The sequence below is a fragment of the Sinocyclocheilus rhinocerous genome, unplaced genomic scaffold (assembly GCF_001515625.1).
Source record: "Sinocyclocheilus rhinocerous isolate Xijiao unplaced genomic scaffold, SAMN03320098_v1.1 scaffold1245, whole genome shotgun sequence".
In the NCBI taxonomy this organism is placed as follows: domain Eukaryota; kingdom Metazoa; phylum Chordata; class Actinopteri; order Cypriniformes; family Cyprinidae; genus Sinocyclocheilus; species Sinocyclocheilus rhinocerous.
In genome coordinates this window covers 183,119-203,300 of record NW_015627632.1, presented here as the reverse complement: position 1 = coordinate 203,300, position 20,182 = coordinate 183,119, and the positions used below count along the sequence as shown (strand labels likewise).

Genomic DNA, 20,182 nt, shown 5'->3' with positions numbered 1-20,182 from the left:
GAGCAAAACCGTGAAATTGAAGAATTAAGAAAGAAACAGGAAAAGGAAACTAAAAGGAGACGTTTGGAGGAACAAAAGAGGAAATGGGAGGAAGAGGAAGAGAGACAGAGATGGGAAAGAGGAATAAAAGATCATGAAAATGACAAAAAGGAGATTCAAGAGAACATTAAACAACAGCAGAGAGAATGGGAAGAGGAAAAGAAAAGACAGATGAAAGAACGAGAGGAAGAGGACAGAAAGAGAAAAGAGAGACATGAGGAACAATTGAGAGAAAAACAAGAGGAACTGAGAAAGAAATCTGAGAGAGAGCGAGAAGAAGAAAGACAAAAGAAAGAGGAGGAGAGACAGCGATGGAAAGATTCAGAGAGAAGAGTGAGAGAGCAAAAAAGAGAGAGTTTAAATAAAAGAAAAACGGAATGAAAATACATTATGAGCAGCTGGCAATGTGAAATGTGAGGAAATAAAAGAACTAATGGAAGAAATCGAAAGATTAAAAAAAAATTTTTCTTTTATGTTTCATTATACCTTTAACAGCTTAAAATTGTTATTTCATATAGAACCATTTATGGAATTAATTGTGAATTCACAGCTTGAAAAAATAATTGACTTTATATTTTACATATATTTAGGAGTCAATCATTTTCCAAAATTTGTTTTCTACATGACCTTATCAAGTGAAGCGAAAGTCAATAAGTTTTTTCAGTGTACCCCACACATTCCACACGTGTGCAGTCATCATTAGAGCATCCCTGCCTGTCAGAAAAGCAATGCCAATAGACACTGGCATCTTTCCTGACCTCTGGTTGTTGTATGGATCACAAATGCCTGACTTCCACAACAACCTATTCTTCATCACTGCCCTCACCCTAATTGCCTCTATCCTTCTTGGTCCTCAACAACTTCTTTTACATTTACATTTAGACATTTAGCAGACGCTTTTATCCAAAGCGACTTACAAATGAGGACAATGGAAGCAATCAAAATCAACAAAAGAGTCGTTTCTTGAAGATGGTTAAGGACTCAGCTGCTGGGATTGATTTGGGCAGGTCATTCCACCAGGAGGGAACATTTAATTTAAAAGTCTGAGAAAGTGATTTTGTGCCTCTTTGGGATGGCACAATAAAACGACGTTCACTTGCATAGGCCTAAGTCTGAAGTAATGAATTTAGGTAAAGGGGTGCAGAGCCAGTGATGGTTTTGTAGGCAAACATTAATGCCTTGAATTTTATGTGAGCAGCTATCAGCCAGTGCAAACTGATAAACACAGGTGTGACGTGCATTCTTTTCGGCTCATTAAAATTTATCTTGCTGCTGCGTTCTGGATTAATTGTAAAGGTTTGATAGAACTGGCTGGAAGACCAGGGGCAGAATGGGTGGTACGGCCTGGCCTGGAAGACAAGGGGCAGACAGTGTATAAACAAGATGTAAGAGTGGAGCAGAAGCAGAAAGATGTAAGAGTGGAGTGGAGTAAAGCAGTGGAGCAGAAAGTACCACCAATATAAAATATTCAGTCAATATATTACACAGCTAATGGTTCTATCAAAACAGAAAGAGTAATGAATAAACTTTTTTGGGAGAAAAATCAACTTTGCTACCTCAATATGCTTCCTCAGATTTGATGGTGAACCTTTGAAGTCAGACATTTACCTGATCACACGATCAGTAGAGCAGTGTCGTGTGTAAATAAGGTCCAGTTGGTTGCCTGATTTGTGAGTAGCAGTAGTTGACACTCGGTTGAGATCAAAAAAGGCAAGCAGAGTGAGGAAGTCTGCAGCCTGAGGTTTATCTAGGTGGATGTTGAAGTCTCCAAGCATAACAAGGGGAGTACCATCCTCAGGAAAGGTTGAGAGCAGTACATCTAATTCTTCCACGAAGTTACCTTGTGGTCCTGGGGGTCGATAAACAACTACAAAATGGATTTTAAAAGGGTATAAAATATTATTACAATTATTACAATGCCATTTTATGATGCACTCCTATCACTATCATCATTACCTTCTGAGATACAATTACCTTGTGAGGTACAAAAATCAACCTAAAACACATGCATAAAATCTATACTACAATACAATACAATACAATATAATACTGCCTGTCAATGCTGGTCAATAGTGCCTACTACACAAAATATGTATCCCATAATAGGACTTTGCCATTTTATGCATGACGCTCAGATTTTTTGGTGTTTATTTTTTTAGATTACATGTTTTCAATGCATTTTTGTTTTAACATTTTATAAGAGTAACATGCTTAATTAAAAAATAAATTAATTTAAATTAGAAATAAAAAGTCTTTATTAAATATGGGTTAAATCATTAAAAATGGGGTTGATGATTTAGGCCTATAGTGTTGTAGTGTGCTATTGGCTTTAATATGAGCTTCCATACAGCAATGTGATTGTCTTCATAACTACACTTCAGCTATCATAAAGACATTTTAAACAAAGCAGTAATTGAACTGTTTTTATACATTTGTGATGTGTAAATCTATAAAAAAAATACTCACAGTCCCAAGCATATACTGTAAAAAAAAAAAAAAAAAGCCCTTTATTAACAACTATCTTGATGGCCGTCAATAGAGAATGATGCTATTTGCACTCAGATTGTGTAGTTATGCCATCCAGCAGCAGGGATATATCTGATATAGATATATATCTGTACTTCAAAGGCAGAATTTTCATCCACACTGAAGTAACTACACTGTAGTTACTGTGTAAAATTTAATACAGTGTAAAAATCTTTAATGTACGTTTAAATATAAATGTTTAAATGTAATTTGAATTAAGTTATTCTAAATGTAAAAGTCAACACCTTGACTATAAACAGTAAAATGTTTCATTCAGTTTAATTTTTATTTACTCATAATCATATTAATTTGTGCATATTATTAGAATGTATACAGGGATTACAAGAGCAGCCATTACATCCAAGGGACTTTGATACAAAGACATTTTTCTTTTCAAGAAACATTCAATTTCGTCGACAGATTATTTTATTTGGATTAAAATAGGACTTGTATTTTCAGGGCATAAAATTTTAAAACGTAATTTCCCGTTTTTCTGTTTCCTGTTGCTTGTTGTCAATGGTGAAGGTTGACAGAAGCAGCCTCCCAAAACTAGCGTTGCCAAATCCTCTGTTTCATCAGCCATCGACTAGTTACTGATGTAAAATCCTAAACTTTAAAATCCTAACCCCTTTTCCAGGGGTTAAATGCGTGCTTATATCTATTTACGTTACATTACCTATTATAGTAAATGAGTTATATTTCAAAACAACTATAAAATCTTTTAATTAGGTTCTTATGTTGTTTGCGGTGATTTAATCAAAAAGACCTGGCAACCTTCGGCCACAGCACAGAGGCAAATGCGGACTGCTTAGCTAGTGTGCTAGCAGCATACATGTGGAGGGGATCACATCCCAAACTCTGCCCAAATTCCCCTTTAGACTGCCAAATACCGCCAACTGCCCCTGTATCCCTCACAACAAACGTGTTTTCTTCAACATGAAAGGGTGAGTAAACAACTACGAAGGGTCTTTTCATCTCAAGTAAAGTTTTCCCTTCTCTGTTCTCTCTTTTTTCCAGCAGGGGGGCAGAGTGCCAAATACCGCCAACTGCCCCTGTATCCCTCACAACAAACGTGTTTTCTTCAACATGAAAGGGTGAGTAAACAACTACGAAGGGTCTTTTCATCTCAAGTAAAGTTTTCCCTTCTCTGTTCTCTCTTTTTTCCAGCAGGGGGGCAGAGTGGAGTTGGTCTAATGCTAGCTGCTAGCTCTCTGCGCGCTTAATGTAGAGGAGAGACATTTGCGCCGCATTTTCACTCCCAGCCTTCAGACATTGCCGTCTCTTTTTTTCTCCCGTGTTCCGAAAACGCCTTAAAATGCCTCATATAATCTAGTGTCAGATTAAACCATATGCCAGTAAAAATGGCACGATTTAAGTCCGTGCCAAACTGGATCGTGTGTCGAATCTAAATCCGAAAATGTTGAGTCAGTGTTCAAGTTGCTACCTTGGTTAGCCAGCCACGTTTATGTTCCTATGAAATGATCTCTCGTGGATCCTGAGGCCGTTAGTTTGCCATTAAAGCTTGTTACTATCATGTTAATTTTCATATGTGTGAATATTTTGATGTAAATGTGGAAAGATGGGACACACGTGATGGAGTGAGCTTAGCCGCATAGCATACTGAAAACATGACACTTCATGAAGGTTGTTACTTGAAGTTTGGCGTATAAATAATACATATATTGTAATAAATGTATAAGACAATTTTGCGTTATGACACTGATGCGTTAATATCTCACATAAGTGATTTGCTTTGACCATGTTTAAAGATAAAATTAAGTGGCGTTGACTGTCTAATTCTTTTTAAATACCCTTCATCTTAAGTGTCGCTTTAAATTCAGTTTAAAATTTACATCTTTACCACAGTGGTACCCAACCCTGTTCTTGGAGGGCCTCCAACAGTACACATTTATCTGACACACCCATTACAGATCTCTGATGTGAATCAAGTGTGTTTGATTAGAGAACCATCTAAAATGTGTATTTTTTTTGGGGGGGGGGTCCACAGTTTTAACACTGTCATGATTTACCCAAAAATGGGAGACTTTATCTCCACTCAAGCTTGCAATGCATTTAGTTGATGATTGGGAATCACAAGGTTTTGTTGTGTAATGTAATGGTCATCCTCTGTAAACCACTTTTAGGGCCTATGTTTTTCTCCTGTCACCTCACCACATACTGGTTGTTTAAGTGGCAGCAGTGAGCACATGACCAGCAGCTGTTGTGCTGGTGTTGGGCTTCAGCATGCTGACCTCCTATAAATACCAACTTTACACACTGCTAGTTTACTGTCAAGTTGACCCAAGAAATGTTTTGTGAGTGCACCGTTTGGATATCACCAACTAGAAAGAAAATAATAAATAGGGATGCATTGATATTTAAAAAAATAAAAAATAAATAAGAAAGAAAAAGAATAAGCAAAAAAAAAAAAAGATTTTGGCTGATATTACAATTCTATACTATTTTATCTAAATTAAAAAAGAAACTAAAAATAAATCAGTTACTTTAAATGTAATTTAGTCATCACATTTTGATAGAATACAAAACTGCATATTAGTTTTGAGATTTTCTAAAAATTACAGTTATTAAATTACTTAACGTGACCGTTACATGATGCCAAAGGTAATGAAATGTTAAAATAGGGAAAATTATGAACATGCATCCATCTGCTGTATATCCAATATCGACTGATAACTGATATGGTACCAATTTATTGTGTATTCCTACTAGTAAAGCTGTATTAGTGTTATTTTTAGAGACTGTATGCTTTACTGATGTGTAGCATCTGTGCACAGCTAGTTGACCATTCTGCTTTTGTTCTAGTAGCCGGATCGAGTTGGGGGACGTTACACCCCACAACATTAAACAGTTGAAGCGTCTGAACCAAGTGATCTTCCCTGTCAGCTACAATGACAAGTTCTACAAAGATGTTCTTGAAGTAGGAGAGCTCGCCAAGCTAGGTAAGAAACAAAGCTTCTGTGACATCCTGTTGATTCTTTGGATATTAGTCATAATGTTAAATGTTGTTCAAAAGTTTGGGTTTGTAAGATTGTAATGATTTTGAAAGTCTCTTATGCTCACCAAGGCTGCATTTATTTGATCAAACATATAGTGAAAACAGTAATATCAAATATTAGTATATTTTAAAATAACTGCTTTCTATTTTATTAGATTTTAAGATGTAATTTATTCCTGTGATGGCAAAGCTGCATTTTCTCCATTACTCCAGTCTTCAGTGTCACATGATCTCTTCAGAAATCATCAAGATGCAAATTTTGTTTCTCAGAAAAGATTTTCAATTATTAAAAAAGTTGAAAACACTTAAAAAAAACACACTAGAAAGTAAAAAAATAGCAGTTATATGAACTAAATTGTGTTTGTTATATATTATATTATAAATATATTTGCCATCACTTCTGATCAATTTAATGTGTCCTAATACTTAAATAAAAGTATTAATTTCTTTCCAAAAAAAAAACAAAAAAAAAACTTACTGACCCAAACTTTTGGACAGTAGTGTAAATAGATTCCTGCTCAACGTGTGAACCTTTTACAGCGTATTTCAACGACATCGCAGTTGGTGCCGTGTGCTGTAGAGTGGATCACTCTCAGAACCAGAAGCGACTCTACATCATGACCCTGGGTTGCCTAGCGCCTTACCGCAGACTTGGCATTGGTAAGATCACTTTTTTGGACGTTTTATGTGCTTGTGTGTCCTCGTTTTTTTCAAAGGGCAGAAAGGGGGTCAGATTCCCTTGGATTGAATGCATAATTGCATAATCAGATTATTGTCTTTGAGTGATGCCTGACATGAAGATTTGTATAATCCGCTAGAGCAGTGATGTTTGAATTTTGTTATTTGCACATTTTCACATTACTGATATTTATCTTGCCATGTTTGTTTGAAGGAACAAAAATGCTGAACCATGTGTTGAACATTTGTGAGAAGGATGGCACTTTTGACAACATTTACCTGTGAGTCTTAAGACAGTCTTGTGCTTTATTTGTCGTGAAACCTCCATCTGTGTCTCATTCACATAATGTTTAATGTTGATTCTCAAGTAACCATATAAAGTCTGCTGCAAAATGAATGACTGAATATTTATGGAGTCTTCTCTATGCTAAAGTAATGGTATTGCTTTCTCTTTCATGTCTCCACAGTCATGTGCAGATCAGCAATGAGTCTGCAATTGACTTCTACCAGAAATTTGGCTTTGAGATCATCGAGACAAAAAAGAACTATTACAAGAGGATAGAGCCAGCAGATGCCCACGTTCTTCAGAAAAGCCTGCGCAGCCCATGTGCGCCCCCAGCAGTAGAGCTGCAGAAAGCCGACTAGGGATCGAAGCGCGACACCAGATTGGTCTCTTCCCCCAAATGGAACTGTAACAGATGCCCCAGGGTTGACACTCACCACTTTCTTCAGAGGACATTTTAAACAGAAAAAGTCAATGACATATTTGCTGCATTTATTGTGCAAAAGCTTTAGTCCCCCCTCAATTTTTTTTTTTTTTGTTTTTTTTTTGTTTCATAATTTAGAGAGTTGAAATTACATGGAGGTTTTCAAGCAGAATCCGTAAGTGCTCCAAAAAGCTGCTGACGACTTATTGATCTGACATGGTGAAGGTTATGTTTTCAAAGAATACTGTTTGCATTTGTTTTAGATTTGTTTAAGGTAAGGGGACATAGCTTTGCTTGGACAAAACAGTAGAACTAAAGAGGTAAAGTCTTTAAAATATGACTCGATGCGCCCCAGCTGGCAACCTTGGAGTGATTGTTTGAATCGTCTTAGGGGCACGTGGGATCCGCAGAAATCCATCACCCCGCCACCTGAGCCCTTGGACACACGGCAAGGGAATCTACTGGTGGGTGAGACCTCCTGCTTCACCATACAGGCAATATGCAGTGCTGGAGGATTGCATGTGATGCAATGTCTCCTTGTGATGTCAGCCGCCTCAGTCTGAGTTGAGGCTAAACCAGTGAGGAAATGGAGCGTAGAGCCCCCTCGAACAAGAGAGTGGTACAACTGTTTTAGTAAGGAGGACGTTAAGAGGAGTAAACTCCACTTGTTTATGAATGTTTTGTTTTTCAGCCCATTATTTAATATCCCCATCTTTTTTTTTCTCTCTTTTTAAAAAAAAATTTGTGGATTGAGTCTGGGCTTTTTCTAGGGTTTGCAGTAATGCTGCTGGAGAGATGCTAAGGCTTCAGATAACAAACAGGAATGGCTTTTTATGGGCCTTGACGGTTGCATTGTTTACAGTGAATGTGGTCTCTAATCATTTTTAGTCCACCAGGACTGAAGTTAGTTTATTAGTGTTTTTGATGTGAACATTTCATTCCCCCCCCCATTACCTGCCTGAGGGTTTCTACATTTGAATCCTAGCTTCTCACTGCAGCAGAAATAAATCCTCCCACGATACATCAGTTACATTTCAGTGATGTTCACTGACCACCACCTATTTCACATACACAATGTGGGAGTGTTACAGGTTAGTTCTACAAGTTGTTTTATAGGACTTACAGACCCAGATCCCAGGAAAAGCCCTGACTCAGTGCATGCCAGGGGAGACATGCCCTCTCCATTGTAGTAAAGGCATGTTTTTGTTCCTCCTTTATTTGGAAAATTTTATCTTTTTCTGGAGCTCTATATTGTATGACTTTTAAACCTCTAAATAAAAATTACTATTTGCATTATTTTTTGTTTTTCATTATTTTTGTGGACATTAATGTTAATCTGCATTCAATGTTTTATATAAACTTTTTTTTATATATAAATTTGTTTTATTAAAAATATATATTATTTTGAGATTTTTTTAAAGAATTATTTTATTTAAAAAAAATTTTTTTTTTAATTTGTGGTTACAAAGTCCACAAGACTGGGGACACCACTAACAACAAACATTCACGTCTCCTGCGTTGTGTGCGTTTTCCGATGACTTCATCAACAATAGGGACTTTGCATCCCTGCTGCACGGATTCGTGATCTGATTGGATAGAATCTCATTCGTCTTCACTATGATTGGACAGAACGGAAGTCCCGCCTCACTGTTTTGTGACTGGCAGTTTTATGCTAGGTCAGAGATGGAGTGAATTGTTCAGGATCAAAGTTTTGACGGGGATATCGTCAGCTCAAAGGATGGACAAGCAGTCGGTAGGCTTTTTTAAAGTGACAGACCTGCTGACATGTTGTGTTAAAGAGATTAGTGATGCAGTTAGTAATCGAAAACCATGGTGATGTGTTAGCAGTCTTGTTAGCTCACTGCCAGTTAACCACTCAAGCCATCTTTGTACCTTAAGGGCATATAAAAGGAGACAACTAAAAAGTTGCATCGTAATATGTGTACAGTTAGCTATGTTCTCCTCCGTCTGTGGTGTATTTATTTGCTCTATTCAGGCTCAGAGCTCAACACAGATATAGTGTAGATTTCAAAGCTAACAAGCTAACTATGTTAGCCAGTTCAGTGTTAAAGAGCTTTACATGCTAGTTCTGACAGGCGAGTCAAAGTGGCTTTCTTGTACTGTATTTACATGCATTGGTATTTTGATTTAATACTCTAAAGTTAGGTGCAGTCTATATTTTGTCTGTGTTGCTAACCTCTAACTGTTTTGAGGACTTGCTAGTAAATAGTGTTCATTTCATTTAATCTTAATGCATCAAGACTTCCTACATGTCAAAATAAAGAGTCAGTGACAGTCTGTGCTGAATATAGAGGGCAAGCTGTCAATGGCATTGTCTCACAGTCCTACAAGAGTCGTTGATGTAAAGTTATGTCATATATGTCATTATCTAGAATTAAAATCAATTATTTTCCCTTCTCTTTATTGCAGTTTTTTATAGAGCATATAAGTGCCTGTATCTATGGTCTCCAACATTGAGCTCACACAAATTATAGCTACATGCTTAGTGCTGGAAGGTAATTTTGCATTTACCCCCAACCACAGCATATCCCCTTGCATATACTAAGTTGCATTCTTTTCAAATAAGATTTTGTTCATTTGTTTTGGTATGAACAGGCTGTAAAGTGTGCCAGGATGCCGGAGATAGTACAGAATCAAACAAATAACCCAAAACCACCACGGTACTGATCAGTTCCTGCTTAAATAGTATATTGAATGTCATGGCAGTTCTTCTGATTGAACCCAGTGAATTATTCCTTTATTAAGTTTACAATTTTTGGGCTATGCTTGCTTTATGGGTGACACTTAACAGTAAGGTTCTGTATTTTAATGTTCTTTAATTTAAATATTTTAATGCAGTAAAGGCAATAGGTAACAATTTACTATACTTTATAACATTTATTATTCTAAGTTAATGTTATTGTTGTATAAATGTATGTTAGTAAATGCATTATGAATGAACATGTCAATGAACAAATGTGTAAAGTAAATTAACATTAATACATGAATAAATGTTCTTATAAAAATTGCTGTTTATTGTTAGGTCATCATACCCAGTGCATTAATGTTAATGAACTGATTCTCATAGGAAAGCATTACAATTTTATATTTATAAATCTTTTCTTTAATTATGTGTATATGCATTTTTAATTATGTGATTTCATTAAGAATGCAGTTTAATTAGGTAGAAGTTTTCTGATGTTTACTGATTTTTATTCACTTATGAGCTCAAGTTGTTTATCATTTAATAATTTTCTGTGAAATGTTAGGCGGAAGAAAAACAAGGAAATCCATAATGCAGGTGAGAAAACATTATGGTAAAAATTAGTCAAACTGTTTTTGATCTGATTTTAATATTTAATGAATATTTTTTTTAAAGTAATATTTTGTATGCTATTCCTTATTTCTCTTAAACATCAGTGGAAAGACATCGTAAAGAGAAAATCAATGCTGGTATAAATCGGATTGGAGAACTTTTGCCTTGCTCTCCGGCCTTAAAACAGGTAAATATGTAATAGAACTAGAAACTAAGCACAGTTTTAAAAGTGCTGTTTTTTTATTGTTTCTACAGAGTTTTCACTTTGTAATATCTTGACTCTTATAGAGTAAAAATATGATTCTGGGAGAGGCTTTTCGTTACATCACTGAGCTAAAGCGACAAAATGATGAAATGCTGCTTAATGGAGGAGACAAAGTCCAAGGTGAGCGGCGACTTAATTACAATAGTTAATTGTATAACTTAAGTGCATTTACATGTGATCCATTATCATTTTACTTATTCCTTATTGGTACATGGTTTTATGAAGATAAGTATTGAATTAAATGCCTGCCAATGCATTCTTTGTAAGCTAATGTGCAGTCATTCATTTTGACATCTGTGTTAAATATGTCTCTGCAGCAGAAGAGATAAAGCGCTTACGGCACCAGCTGGAGGACCTGCGCAAGGAAAGTGTTCATTATATTGAACTCCTCAAAGCTAATGGCATCAATTTCCTGGATGACCCCACTATACACTGGAAAGGGAAGCAGCGCTGTGCAAAAGTAGCCAAAGTCACTCCAACTCACTTGATGTCAAAGGGAATAATTGTCTACTCCAATGACAACAACTCCTGTCCCGCAAGCAAAGTCTCCATTCCACCAAATCCAGTTTCTCATCTTGATAAACAACCGGCAAATGATGTAACTGTCCAACCTGCATGTGATATTACATTGGGTAAAGGTCAGTCTGTTGGTATTGGAGCACCAGTAAATAAAGTTGTAGTCTCCTCTGCTTCTTCCCACATACCTGTAGCAACTGTTATTCCTGCTGTATCAAAGCCATGTCTTACAGTCTTGGAACAGTATTCTCCTCTGGTGCCTGCTACTCCAAGATTAAACCCTCCAATGAATTATATTACTCTTCAAGGTGTATGTCCACAGCCTGTTGTCAGCACCCCAGTACCTCCACAACTTCAACCAGATAACCCAATCCCCAGTCTCACTTCTGCTACCTGTCCGACCACACCTCTCAGACTTCAGCATATGCTTAGCCTATCTTCACTGCCTCAAGTTGTGATCAGTAACTCAGTGGTTCCTGTTGCTGCACCTACTGAAATCCAGGCTGTTAGCACTATCTTACCAGCAAGCTCTACCCTTCTTAGAACCAGTGCAGCTAGTAGCACTCAGACTACATGGACAACACTACAGCTTGCAGGAAATACAGTTCAACCTGTCTCTCAGGCACTCGTCACAGATGGTGCCAGCATTTCACATAACCCTCAGCAACTTTCTGTATGTTCAGCTGGGACAAAACACCTTGAGGAACCCGCTTCTATCCATTTGCAACCACAGGCTCCTGTGCAACTGCAAGCCCCAACACCAACATGCATTCCTGTTCAGCCATCTGGGCCAAGACCTCAGATATATTCAGCAGTTGTGCCATGCCCTCAGAGAGCAATAGCACAACAGTCTTCAATTTTATCAGTGCCAGCCATTGTATCCCAAGCTGTAGTGGTCCATCAGCCTGTTGAAACACAGACAGCACAGTTGACCCATCCACAATCATCTGTTCGGGCACAACCTGCATTATTACCAAAACCTCAACTCAACTCTGCTCTGATGACCACCTGCAACCCCACCCTACAACCTAAAACTCCAGTTCAGCCTGCTCTGCCATGCCAGCCTCATTCTCAACCTACAGTGGTGCCCCAAGCCCAGTCTGCCGTTGTGCCTCAACTGCATCTCAGTGTGGTGCCTCAAGCTCAGCCAATCATAAATCCACCAACGCAGCCTGCCCTTGTGCCTCAACCACAAGCTGCCACACTGCCAGTGTTACAGACAATGCAGTTATTGCAGGTGAATTCTGAGGAAACACCAGTTGCTGTGACTTCCTCTCCTCCAAGTAACTCGCATGTTGTTATTCTGCAACAGGGAGGCTCATGTCCAGCACCACAGGTTCTCAGAGAGGATGTCACTAGTCAGACACCCTGCCAGCACATTGTCATAATTCAGGCACCTACTTTGACACCTGCACCACAGAGTCATCACACTGCCATTGTGTCAACTGCAACCCCAACTTTATCCAGTCAAACGACCACTTCAAACCCTACCTGTACAGCTAGCATGCAGGCAGCTGGTACAAAGCAGTTGGTACATATTCTTCCACGGCCCTCAACCCAATTGCAAGCACAAGCTCCTCAGACTATCACTGTGAATGGACAAGTTTATGTTCTGCAGCCGGCAAAGTCACCAGATAAGGGAAACTCTCAATCTGGTCAAAGTGTAACTCAGATACTTCAGCCCACCAGTGAGGAACCCACCTCCAATGTTGCCATGAATTGTTTAGGTGCTCTAACTAATCTTAGTCAGAGCATTTCAAAGGTCTCAAGTCAAAGCAATGTTCAGATATACTCCATTACTCCACCTTCGTACACTACTGTGCAACCTCTTCCAACGTGTGGTTCAGAAGTCAGCACTTCTACTGAAGCTCTTCTTCCCTCCTCTGTACCTGTACCATCAACTGCTGCTGGCAGTGCAGTTAAAATTCTGCCAAAGAAAGGTTGTGGGACTTCTGGAAATCAAACCAGACAAAACTCAGTTAGGAGAACCAAATTGGTTAAACGAAAGGAACCTAAACATGGGCGAAGTTTGCGTAGAATTGCTGTCAAGAGTAAGGCATTTGTTGCAAATGATACATGTTCTGAGTTATCCACTGTAGCAAAAAGGGTTGATTCAGTTAGTTCTTTAAATAAAGATACAGTTTATCATGATGTTAACACGCAGAGAGAACCTGCCCCAAAGAGTGTTAGTTCCACCTGCAGTAGTTCTGCAATCATTAGTGTCAGCTCCTCCAGTGAAAAATCAGCGGACAGTTCTGTCACGCCTTCAGTAAATGGATCTATTGCCAAGCCCACATTGGCTGGTGGAGAGGTTTCAAAGACTAAAGCAAAATCTATAGATGATGTCCACTTGCATGACAATGTAACAGTTAGTAGTGTCAGTACTGTAAGTTCTACTCAGGGTAACATGGTTATTTCTACAAATTGTGGCAGCTTGAGTAAAGAAATCTTTACTCCAGATGTTGGTCCCCAGCTTAATTGTTCAGTGGTTAGTGCTGCTCTCTCATCACAGTGTAGCTCTGTGGATACTGCTGTAACTTTGTCAGTTGCCTCATCAGAAGTTCATGTTAACTCTTCATGCAGTGTGACATTTTGTAGTGAAACTACTGAACAGAATAAGGTGAGTAGCAGTAATGTTTGCACCAGTAGAGAATGCGGATCAACAGAATCAAGACCCAGTTTTACAGAGAGTTCCCCTCCGCTGATCACTGTAAGCTCTGCCCAAAACAATTCAAAAGGTAAATCTCTTAATTCAGACCTTTGTCAGCCTCCATTACCAAGTAATATATCCACACCAAGTCAAACATTAGGCATCAGTGTTAATTCAACGGAGGGTGGGCCAATGGTTTCCATCATGGCAAATCAGGCCATTTCACAAACTCAAGATGAGTTCGCAAGAAGAGAAGAGTTGACTGACTCTTCTCAAAATCAGACATCATTTATTGTGCCCTCAACTCCTGGACAAGACACTTCTATGTCAACACAACCTGTTCATCTTCCAGAAACTTCTAGGTTATCGGACCCTTTCAAGTCCTTAAAGCGACCATCCACAATAAATATGTCCATGACAACCAGTAACCAAGGGAATTGTGCAGACTTCAAACTGCCTGAATCAAATATGAACATACAACCTGGCAAGGATAGACAATCTGATGGTGCCCCAGAAAAGGGTGTGACAGAGATAGGCGCTTTTGCTCAAAAAGAAACAGTTCCTCCACAACAAGTATGCACATTGGAAAATGATTCCTTTGATCCTCCACTGGGAACCAATAGACAGACTGATTCGCCTCTTGCAGGAGGTTCAGGTGGAAGAGGGTTTTCTGTTGCATCATTGCTTCCAGCAGGCCACAACATCAATGCCTCTTCAAGTTCATTTGGCGCATTCACCTTCACTTCTGAGCAGGCAGAAATATTAGCAATGGCTGCAAGAGCCATATTTGAACAGGACAGCCCAGGCAAGAGGGCTGCAGGATGCAATGTTGACAACCCAACAAATACTGCTGCCACAGGGTGGGACCTTCCAAAAATGCAGCCAGCCCCTTCTAACAAGGATAGTGTGACTGACCAGCAGGTTAAACTGACAAAGCAGGCTGATTTACCTGTGTCAGAAACTTCATCTCAGGTCTCTGCTCGAGTTCCTCCAGTTGAGCCTTTAGGCAGCAGTACTACTGGCGTCAGACTTCCACAGAGCATAGCTTACTCGCAGTCTCAGTCTAGTTCTGTCACCAGCCTTAATGTTAATAACCTCATCAGACCAAGCTCTAACCAACTTTATCCAGGATCACCCAATCTTGCACAGCAGGTTTCTGCTCCGTCGTCAGGAGGTGCTGCTGTTATGGTGACTCAGTCTTCCTCACAAGTTCCCCCAACCTGTTCTGGCCCTGCTCAACCTAATGAATATGCACCTTTAAAGAATGCCCTGATGCGAACCCATGTTGGTATTGGAATGGTTGAACGTCATCAGAAGGATATGCCAAAAAGGTCTGCCCAAGATGACCTTATTCTTCCAAATAAGCGTTTAAAACCGTGCCCAGCAGGGAATGTTGCAAGAGTGGACATCAAGGCTCCAGATTACGTGCAAATGATGGTTGGTCAGATGCCCTCAAGTACTTCTGCAGTTATGCCAAGAAATCACTCTGATGGTGTTGGGGCTCTGTTTTCTGGTAATACTTTCATGAGCACTGTGCTCCGCCCTACAGAAGGACACTGCTCTACTCAGGTGCCAACACATGAGCAAACTCAGCCAAGTGTGGTTCACCTGCATCAAGGACACACACAACATAATACACCGCAATCTGGGCAGAACTTGGGTGGAAACCCCTACCTCAAACATCAACAACAACAAGAACAAAGACACCTTTACCAGCTTCACCATCACCTGACACAACCAGGATCTCAGATCCACAGTATTCATCAGAGGAACCTGCTGCAAGACCAGCACGTGCAAAAAAAGAGAGGAGTGGTGCGTGGTGGGCAGACCGGACCAAATGTTGGTTTGCAGAAACAACATCATTTGGAAAAGAGTGGTGTGCAGCCTCCTCAGCAACACCAACAACAGCAACAGCAGCATCCACAACAATCCCAGCAACATCAACAACAACAACAGCACCATCAACAGCAGCAATCACAGCAACAGCAGCAAAAAGCACAACAGATTCAACAGCAGCAACAATCACACCAACAGCAGCAGATGCCACCACAGAATTCCCATTCACGTCATCAGCATCTTCAGCAGCAGCACTTTGGGGCTAGACAGGACAAAAACTGTGAGGCCCAACAGGCAGGTCAGAGGGCACATCAAAACAATCACTTGGGTCAGCCAGAACGTTCATCTGGACAGGATCATGGGGCTGTGCAAAGACTAATGGGGTCTCGTTCAATGGAGCAGCAGCAGTTGACCTCTCGGGCTAATAATTCTGTTTCGCGTTCTTCTGATCTTGCTTGCACTTCATCACGTCAGGAGCGCCACCGTCTCTCTAGCTACTCAGCAGAGGCTCTGATAGGCAAGACTTCTGCTACTGGTGAACAACGTATGGGTGTGCACCTGCAAGCACCTCGAAGCAATGCACAGGACCAGTCAGAATTGCGAGGGTATGTAGATTCATCACGTGGTAAAGGTAACATTACTCATAATTCTCAGAGCAGGATACCACCTGACCATGCTAATAACGCAAACGCCCAGAGAATACCAGATTGTGGACCTTTCAAGGCTCTGGTTAGTGGGCATCAGCTAAATAACTTTGAAGTGCAAGTGTCTCGAAGTGGTGACATGTCCAGCAAGTCTGTACCTCAAATCCAGAGAGGTCCTCAGCCACAAACAGGATTTAGAATGAGTGCAGGGCCTACAGGGGATGGGCGTTCACGTGGAACATATTCAGGTCCGCATCCTGTTGCTCAAGGTGTGCACATTGGAGCAGGATTGACAAGAGAACAGGAGGGATGTCACCAGAGCTTTATGCAAAGCCTTTTGGCACCTCATATTCCTGAACAAAATGGGCACCAAAGGGCAGCCCAGGGCTGTACCCCAGGGAGTATAGAATACAACTGTGTTCCTGGGACCTCTGCTGGAGAACTTCAGGCTAAATCTTCTAGCCCTAATTTGCACCCTGCACAGAAAGCTGCTCCCATACGTCTAGGGGACAACATCAAAGGCCATATTTCTCAGGTCAGCGCAAATTTGCATGGTCCACCTGTGAGAACAGGTCCACCCCATCCCCCAACACCACACAGCATTTCAGACACAGGACATACTCAAGGCTCAACCAGGTCACTCTCTGTTAGTCAACGCCCCCATCATATTGGACCAGATCCACAAAGCACAAAGATTCGTCCAGGAGATCGACCACGGTCAGGCAACTTGAGACCTGGAAATCCTTTTGAACCAGAAAGTTCTTTGCCTCATCCATCAGGTGGAGGAGTGATCCTTAGCCGTACACAAACAGGAAGTGAAGCTAGACGAAGTAGCATTGTGCGTTTCATGGCAGATGGTGCACAGGTCAGTAGTGACAACAATTTAGTGTCCGATCGCTGTGCCGTGTCTGATCTTACCCAGAACTTTAACTTTTCTTTCATTACTGAAGGAGGAATGAACCCACCACCTCCCATTAATGCCAATGCATCTTTCATCCCACCAGTCACGCAGCCCAGTGCCTCTCGCAACCCAGCCCTCCTTCCTGTGGAACCTCAGAACACTTTACCTTCATTTTATCCCTCATATTCCCCTGCGGCTCATCCTAGCCTTCCAAGTGAGATTCCTTTACAGTATTTCTCAAACCAGATGTTTACAAGTCCAAGCACTGACAAGAGTGGCAGTGCACCACTGAACAACCGCTTTGGTTCTATTCTTTCTCCCCCTCGACCTGTGGGTTTTGCACAGGCCAGCTTCCCACTTCTCACAGATATAACACCAATGCCAATTGGAAATTCTTCAGGCATCACACCTCATTTATCCAACTTTAACCTGACCTCTTTGTTCCCTGAAATTGCCACAGCAATGCCTCCTGATGGCTCCTCTATGCCAATGTCACCTTTATTGTCTCTTGCCAACACTACTTCCTCAGATTCAAATAAACAGTCTAATCGGCCAGCCCACAACATCAGTCATATCCTGGGTCATGATGGGACTTCTGCTGTTTAAGGTTTTATAGGGTTTTTCATCCCTCACCACAGAATTTTTTTGCCCTCACCACTGCATGGGTTTTGTAGAGGATGGCCATGGTGTAAAGACTTTTTTTAATTCCTCAAAAGCAAATAAAGCGTGGAATGTTCTCAACTCCCAAGTCAGGATAACTCTGGAACTATGGGGGCAAAGTAAAATATTGCATTATGTCTGTTAGCCTTTGGTTGGTTACTTTTGCTTTGTTTGTTTGCTGATAGTTTGGGCTGTCATGGTTCTACATGATGTATAACTTGTCTTTATTTTTCTTAAGAGCAGCTCACATTGTTTAATAGAAAAAAATTATGTCTGTATGTTCTTTTACTTTGTAGCAACAATAATGAAACGTTAAAGCAAATAAAAGGTTATAATTTTGCATTTAATGCTACAGTAGATATATCTGAGCTGGTTTGTAATGTATCAGTTGTTTTTCAAATGTTTAAAAATATTTTTCCATCTTTAAAATGTTTTTCCTGCAGAATATCATTCCAGAAGAACTTTCACCTATTTATGAAATTGGATGTGTGGTCTGTAGGTATTTGTAAAAATGAAAAGTTATTAAAGTTTCTAAGTTAAAGGTTTGTTTCTGACTTTTGTGATTTGTTGATTCAGAGGGCATAAGGTACTTGTTTTTTTCTTCCAGATTGCTTGTTTTAGCATGTTAAATCCACCAGATGTCAGTACCTTTCAAATATTTTGTCATTACTTGGTGTCAGTTAGATTTAAACTACTGCTTTTAAATGCTGAACTCGGTTAACAATATATATCGGTTGGAAAATATTGTCAATTACTGTACCTACATACTGTAAAGCCAAAAGGGCCCTGGACGCTTGAACCACTTCAGGCATTTAGTTAATATGAGCTACACCAGTGGTTATTTTGCTAGTTATTCTACTTCTATGAATTTGAGAGGATCATGACCTTGAGACCAGATGGTTAAAAGTAAAAAAAAGTTTACTGGAAAAAAGTGTGACTTACAAATAATTATAACCATAGAAAAGCATGCATTGACACTAATCATGTTCAAACAGTATGCCATTAAATGTTACTGAAAGTACAAACAGAAAAGATGAAAATGACAACAGAAAATATGATTTCTTTAGCTTTATTTACAGGCAATAGTGCTCAAACCATGTAACCATGCAGCTACACTTCTAGAATATGTTGGAGATTGATCATTTCCTTCATGTTTCATGTTTATAACAGTGGAAAGAAGCTAATACTGATGCAGGAGAACTGCAGGTCTCCAAAAGTAAAAGTACAACTATACAAGCAGACTACATCAAACCAGTTTAAAATATAAAAATCAGCATATTGCAGGTAGGCATGTTCATTTTAAGAATGTATCGCATCCAGGCTACTGAAAAAAAAAAAACCTACAATAAATGGTCTCTTTTTCATAGTCAATATTACTACACACAGAATGCATATACTTTGCATATATTTGTTAACATTTTTGTTAAAGATGAAAATAGATAAATCTTAGTAACAGATGTACAAAGCTGTAAAACACTGTACCGACAAGATGTACACCACTCAAAATACCTTATTTAAAACTGAGGACACACCTGGAACAAGTTACAATCAAAAGGTTCTTAAACGGTTTATTTGTTGTGAGTATTTAAACCTCACAGTAGCGTCTACATGCCATAAAGCCACTAAATGTATGTGGATACAACATACTGTGCATAAAATATGTATGCATATAAGGTGAACATATACTACAAATATTTTTGATGCAAAGTGTTTTTAAACAGTCAATTGTCCCCAAGCACTGCACATTATAACATTCTTAATGAATGGATCATAATCATAATGCCCTAAAAGCATTACATTTCCCACTAGCTGTACTTCAGACATCAATAGATGCTTGCCAGTGGAAAATCTGGAGCTTATTACTGATACTGTATGTATGGTGTTGAGGTGTCAGGTTGTTCGTATCTCACACGGGAATCATTTATACAGCATGCTTATAAAAATGTCTTGGTGGTAACAGACAAACATACCAAAATACATATTACATCTGATATAAACAACCTATATATACACACATTCTAAAAACTGTATTATGTACAAATACATAAATATATAAATATAGCATCTGTTATACAAAAATAAATATTTTCTTTTTTTTTTTGCTTTTTTTTCTACAGTTTCATCCATCTTTTGGATCTTGTGTCCCTTGTTCCTCAAGCAGTTTCATGTTCTGAGTTGTTCCCACTTTGTGTTGCTCAGCATCTTGGAGCAACCGGTTTATGCCCGCATCAACTGTTGTTAACAGGGACAAGTCTGTTGGGAAAAATATATTGCATTCAGACTACTTTTTCAAAATATTAAAATATTTGGTGTATTTCCAAAAGCTACATTTGATTAAACTTGACAGTTTCAAGAGTTATAACTGCATGTAGCTGCAGAGTGTACCGGGCCACCTTCATTCATTTTGTCTCTTTTTGAAATTGCAGGT

At 39.3% G+C, this 20,182-nt stretch overlaps 3 protein-coding genes across 7 annotated transcripts in view; 2 read left to right on the top strand and 1 right to left on the bottom strand.

The window, feature by feature from the left end:
* The first annotated feature begins 3,302 nt into the window (after positions 1-3,302).
* Positions 3,303-8,262, top strand: LOC107732992 (N-alpha-acetyltransferase 50-like). Of its 4 annotated transcripts, none has more exons than XM_016544508.1 (5): positions 3,303-3,509; positions 5,392-5,525; positions 6,122-6,241; positions 6,474-6,540; positions 6,727-8,262. In XM_016544508.1, the coding sequence occupies exons 1-5, from the start codon at positions 3,502-3,504 to the stop codon at positions 6,902-6,904; spliced, it is 507 nt and encodes a 168-aa protein (XP_016399994.1). In that variant the 5' UTR covers positions 3,303-3,501; the 3' UTR covers positions 6,905-8,262. The 4 variants fall into 4 exon arrangements, with proteins under 4 accessions (XP_016399994.1, XP_016399977.1, XP_016399986.1 ...); XM_016544491.1 differs by having other exon boundaries at positions 5,389-5,525; XM_016544500.1 differs by lacking the exon at positions 3,303-3,509 and adding an exon at positions 3,602-3,659.
* A 350-nt stretch (positions 8,263-8,612) lies between these two features.
* Positions 8,613-18,079, top strand: LOC107732980 (basic helix-loop-helix domain-containing protein USF3-like). Of its 2 annotated transcripts, none has more exons than XM_016544474.1 (7): positions 8,613-8,719; positions 9,397-9,482; positions 9,583-9,647; positions 10,236-10,267; positions 10,387-10,469; positions 10,571-10,667; positions 10,868-18,079. In XM_016544474.1, exons 3-7 carry the CDS (start codon positions 9,601-9,603, stop codon positions 17,698-17,700), a joined length of 7,092 nt encoding a protein of 2,363 aa, XP_016399960.1. In that variant the 5' UTR covers positions 8,613-8,719; positions 9,397-9,482; positions 9,583-9,600; the 3' UTR covers positions 17,701-18,079. The 2 variants fall into 2 exon arrangements, with proteins under 2 accessions (XP_016399960.1, XP_016399954.1); XM_016544468.1 differs by having other exon boundaries at positions 10,865-18,079.
* Positions 18,080-18,815: 736 nt separating this feature from the next.
* The window catches only part of LOC107732973 (brother of CDO-like), a 32,506-nt gene continuing 31,139 nt past the window's right edge, over positions 18,816-20,182 (bottom strand). Inside the window, exon 19 of the mRNA XM_016544457.1 lies at positions 18,816-20,007. Coding sequence (XP_016399943.1) covers positions 19,874-20,007 — 134 coding nt within the window. The 3' untranslated portion in view covers positions 18,816-19,873. The remainder of the gene's footprint in view (positions 20,008-20,182) is intronic.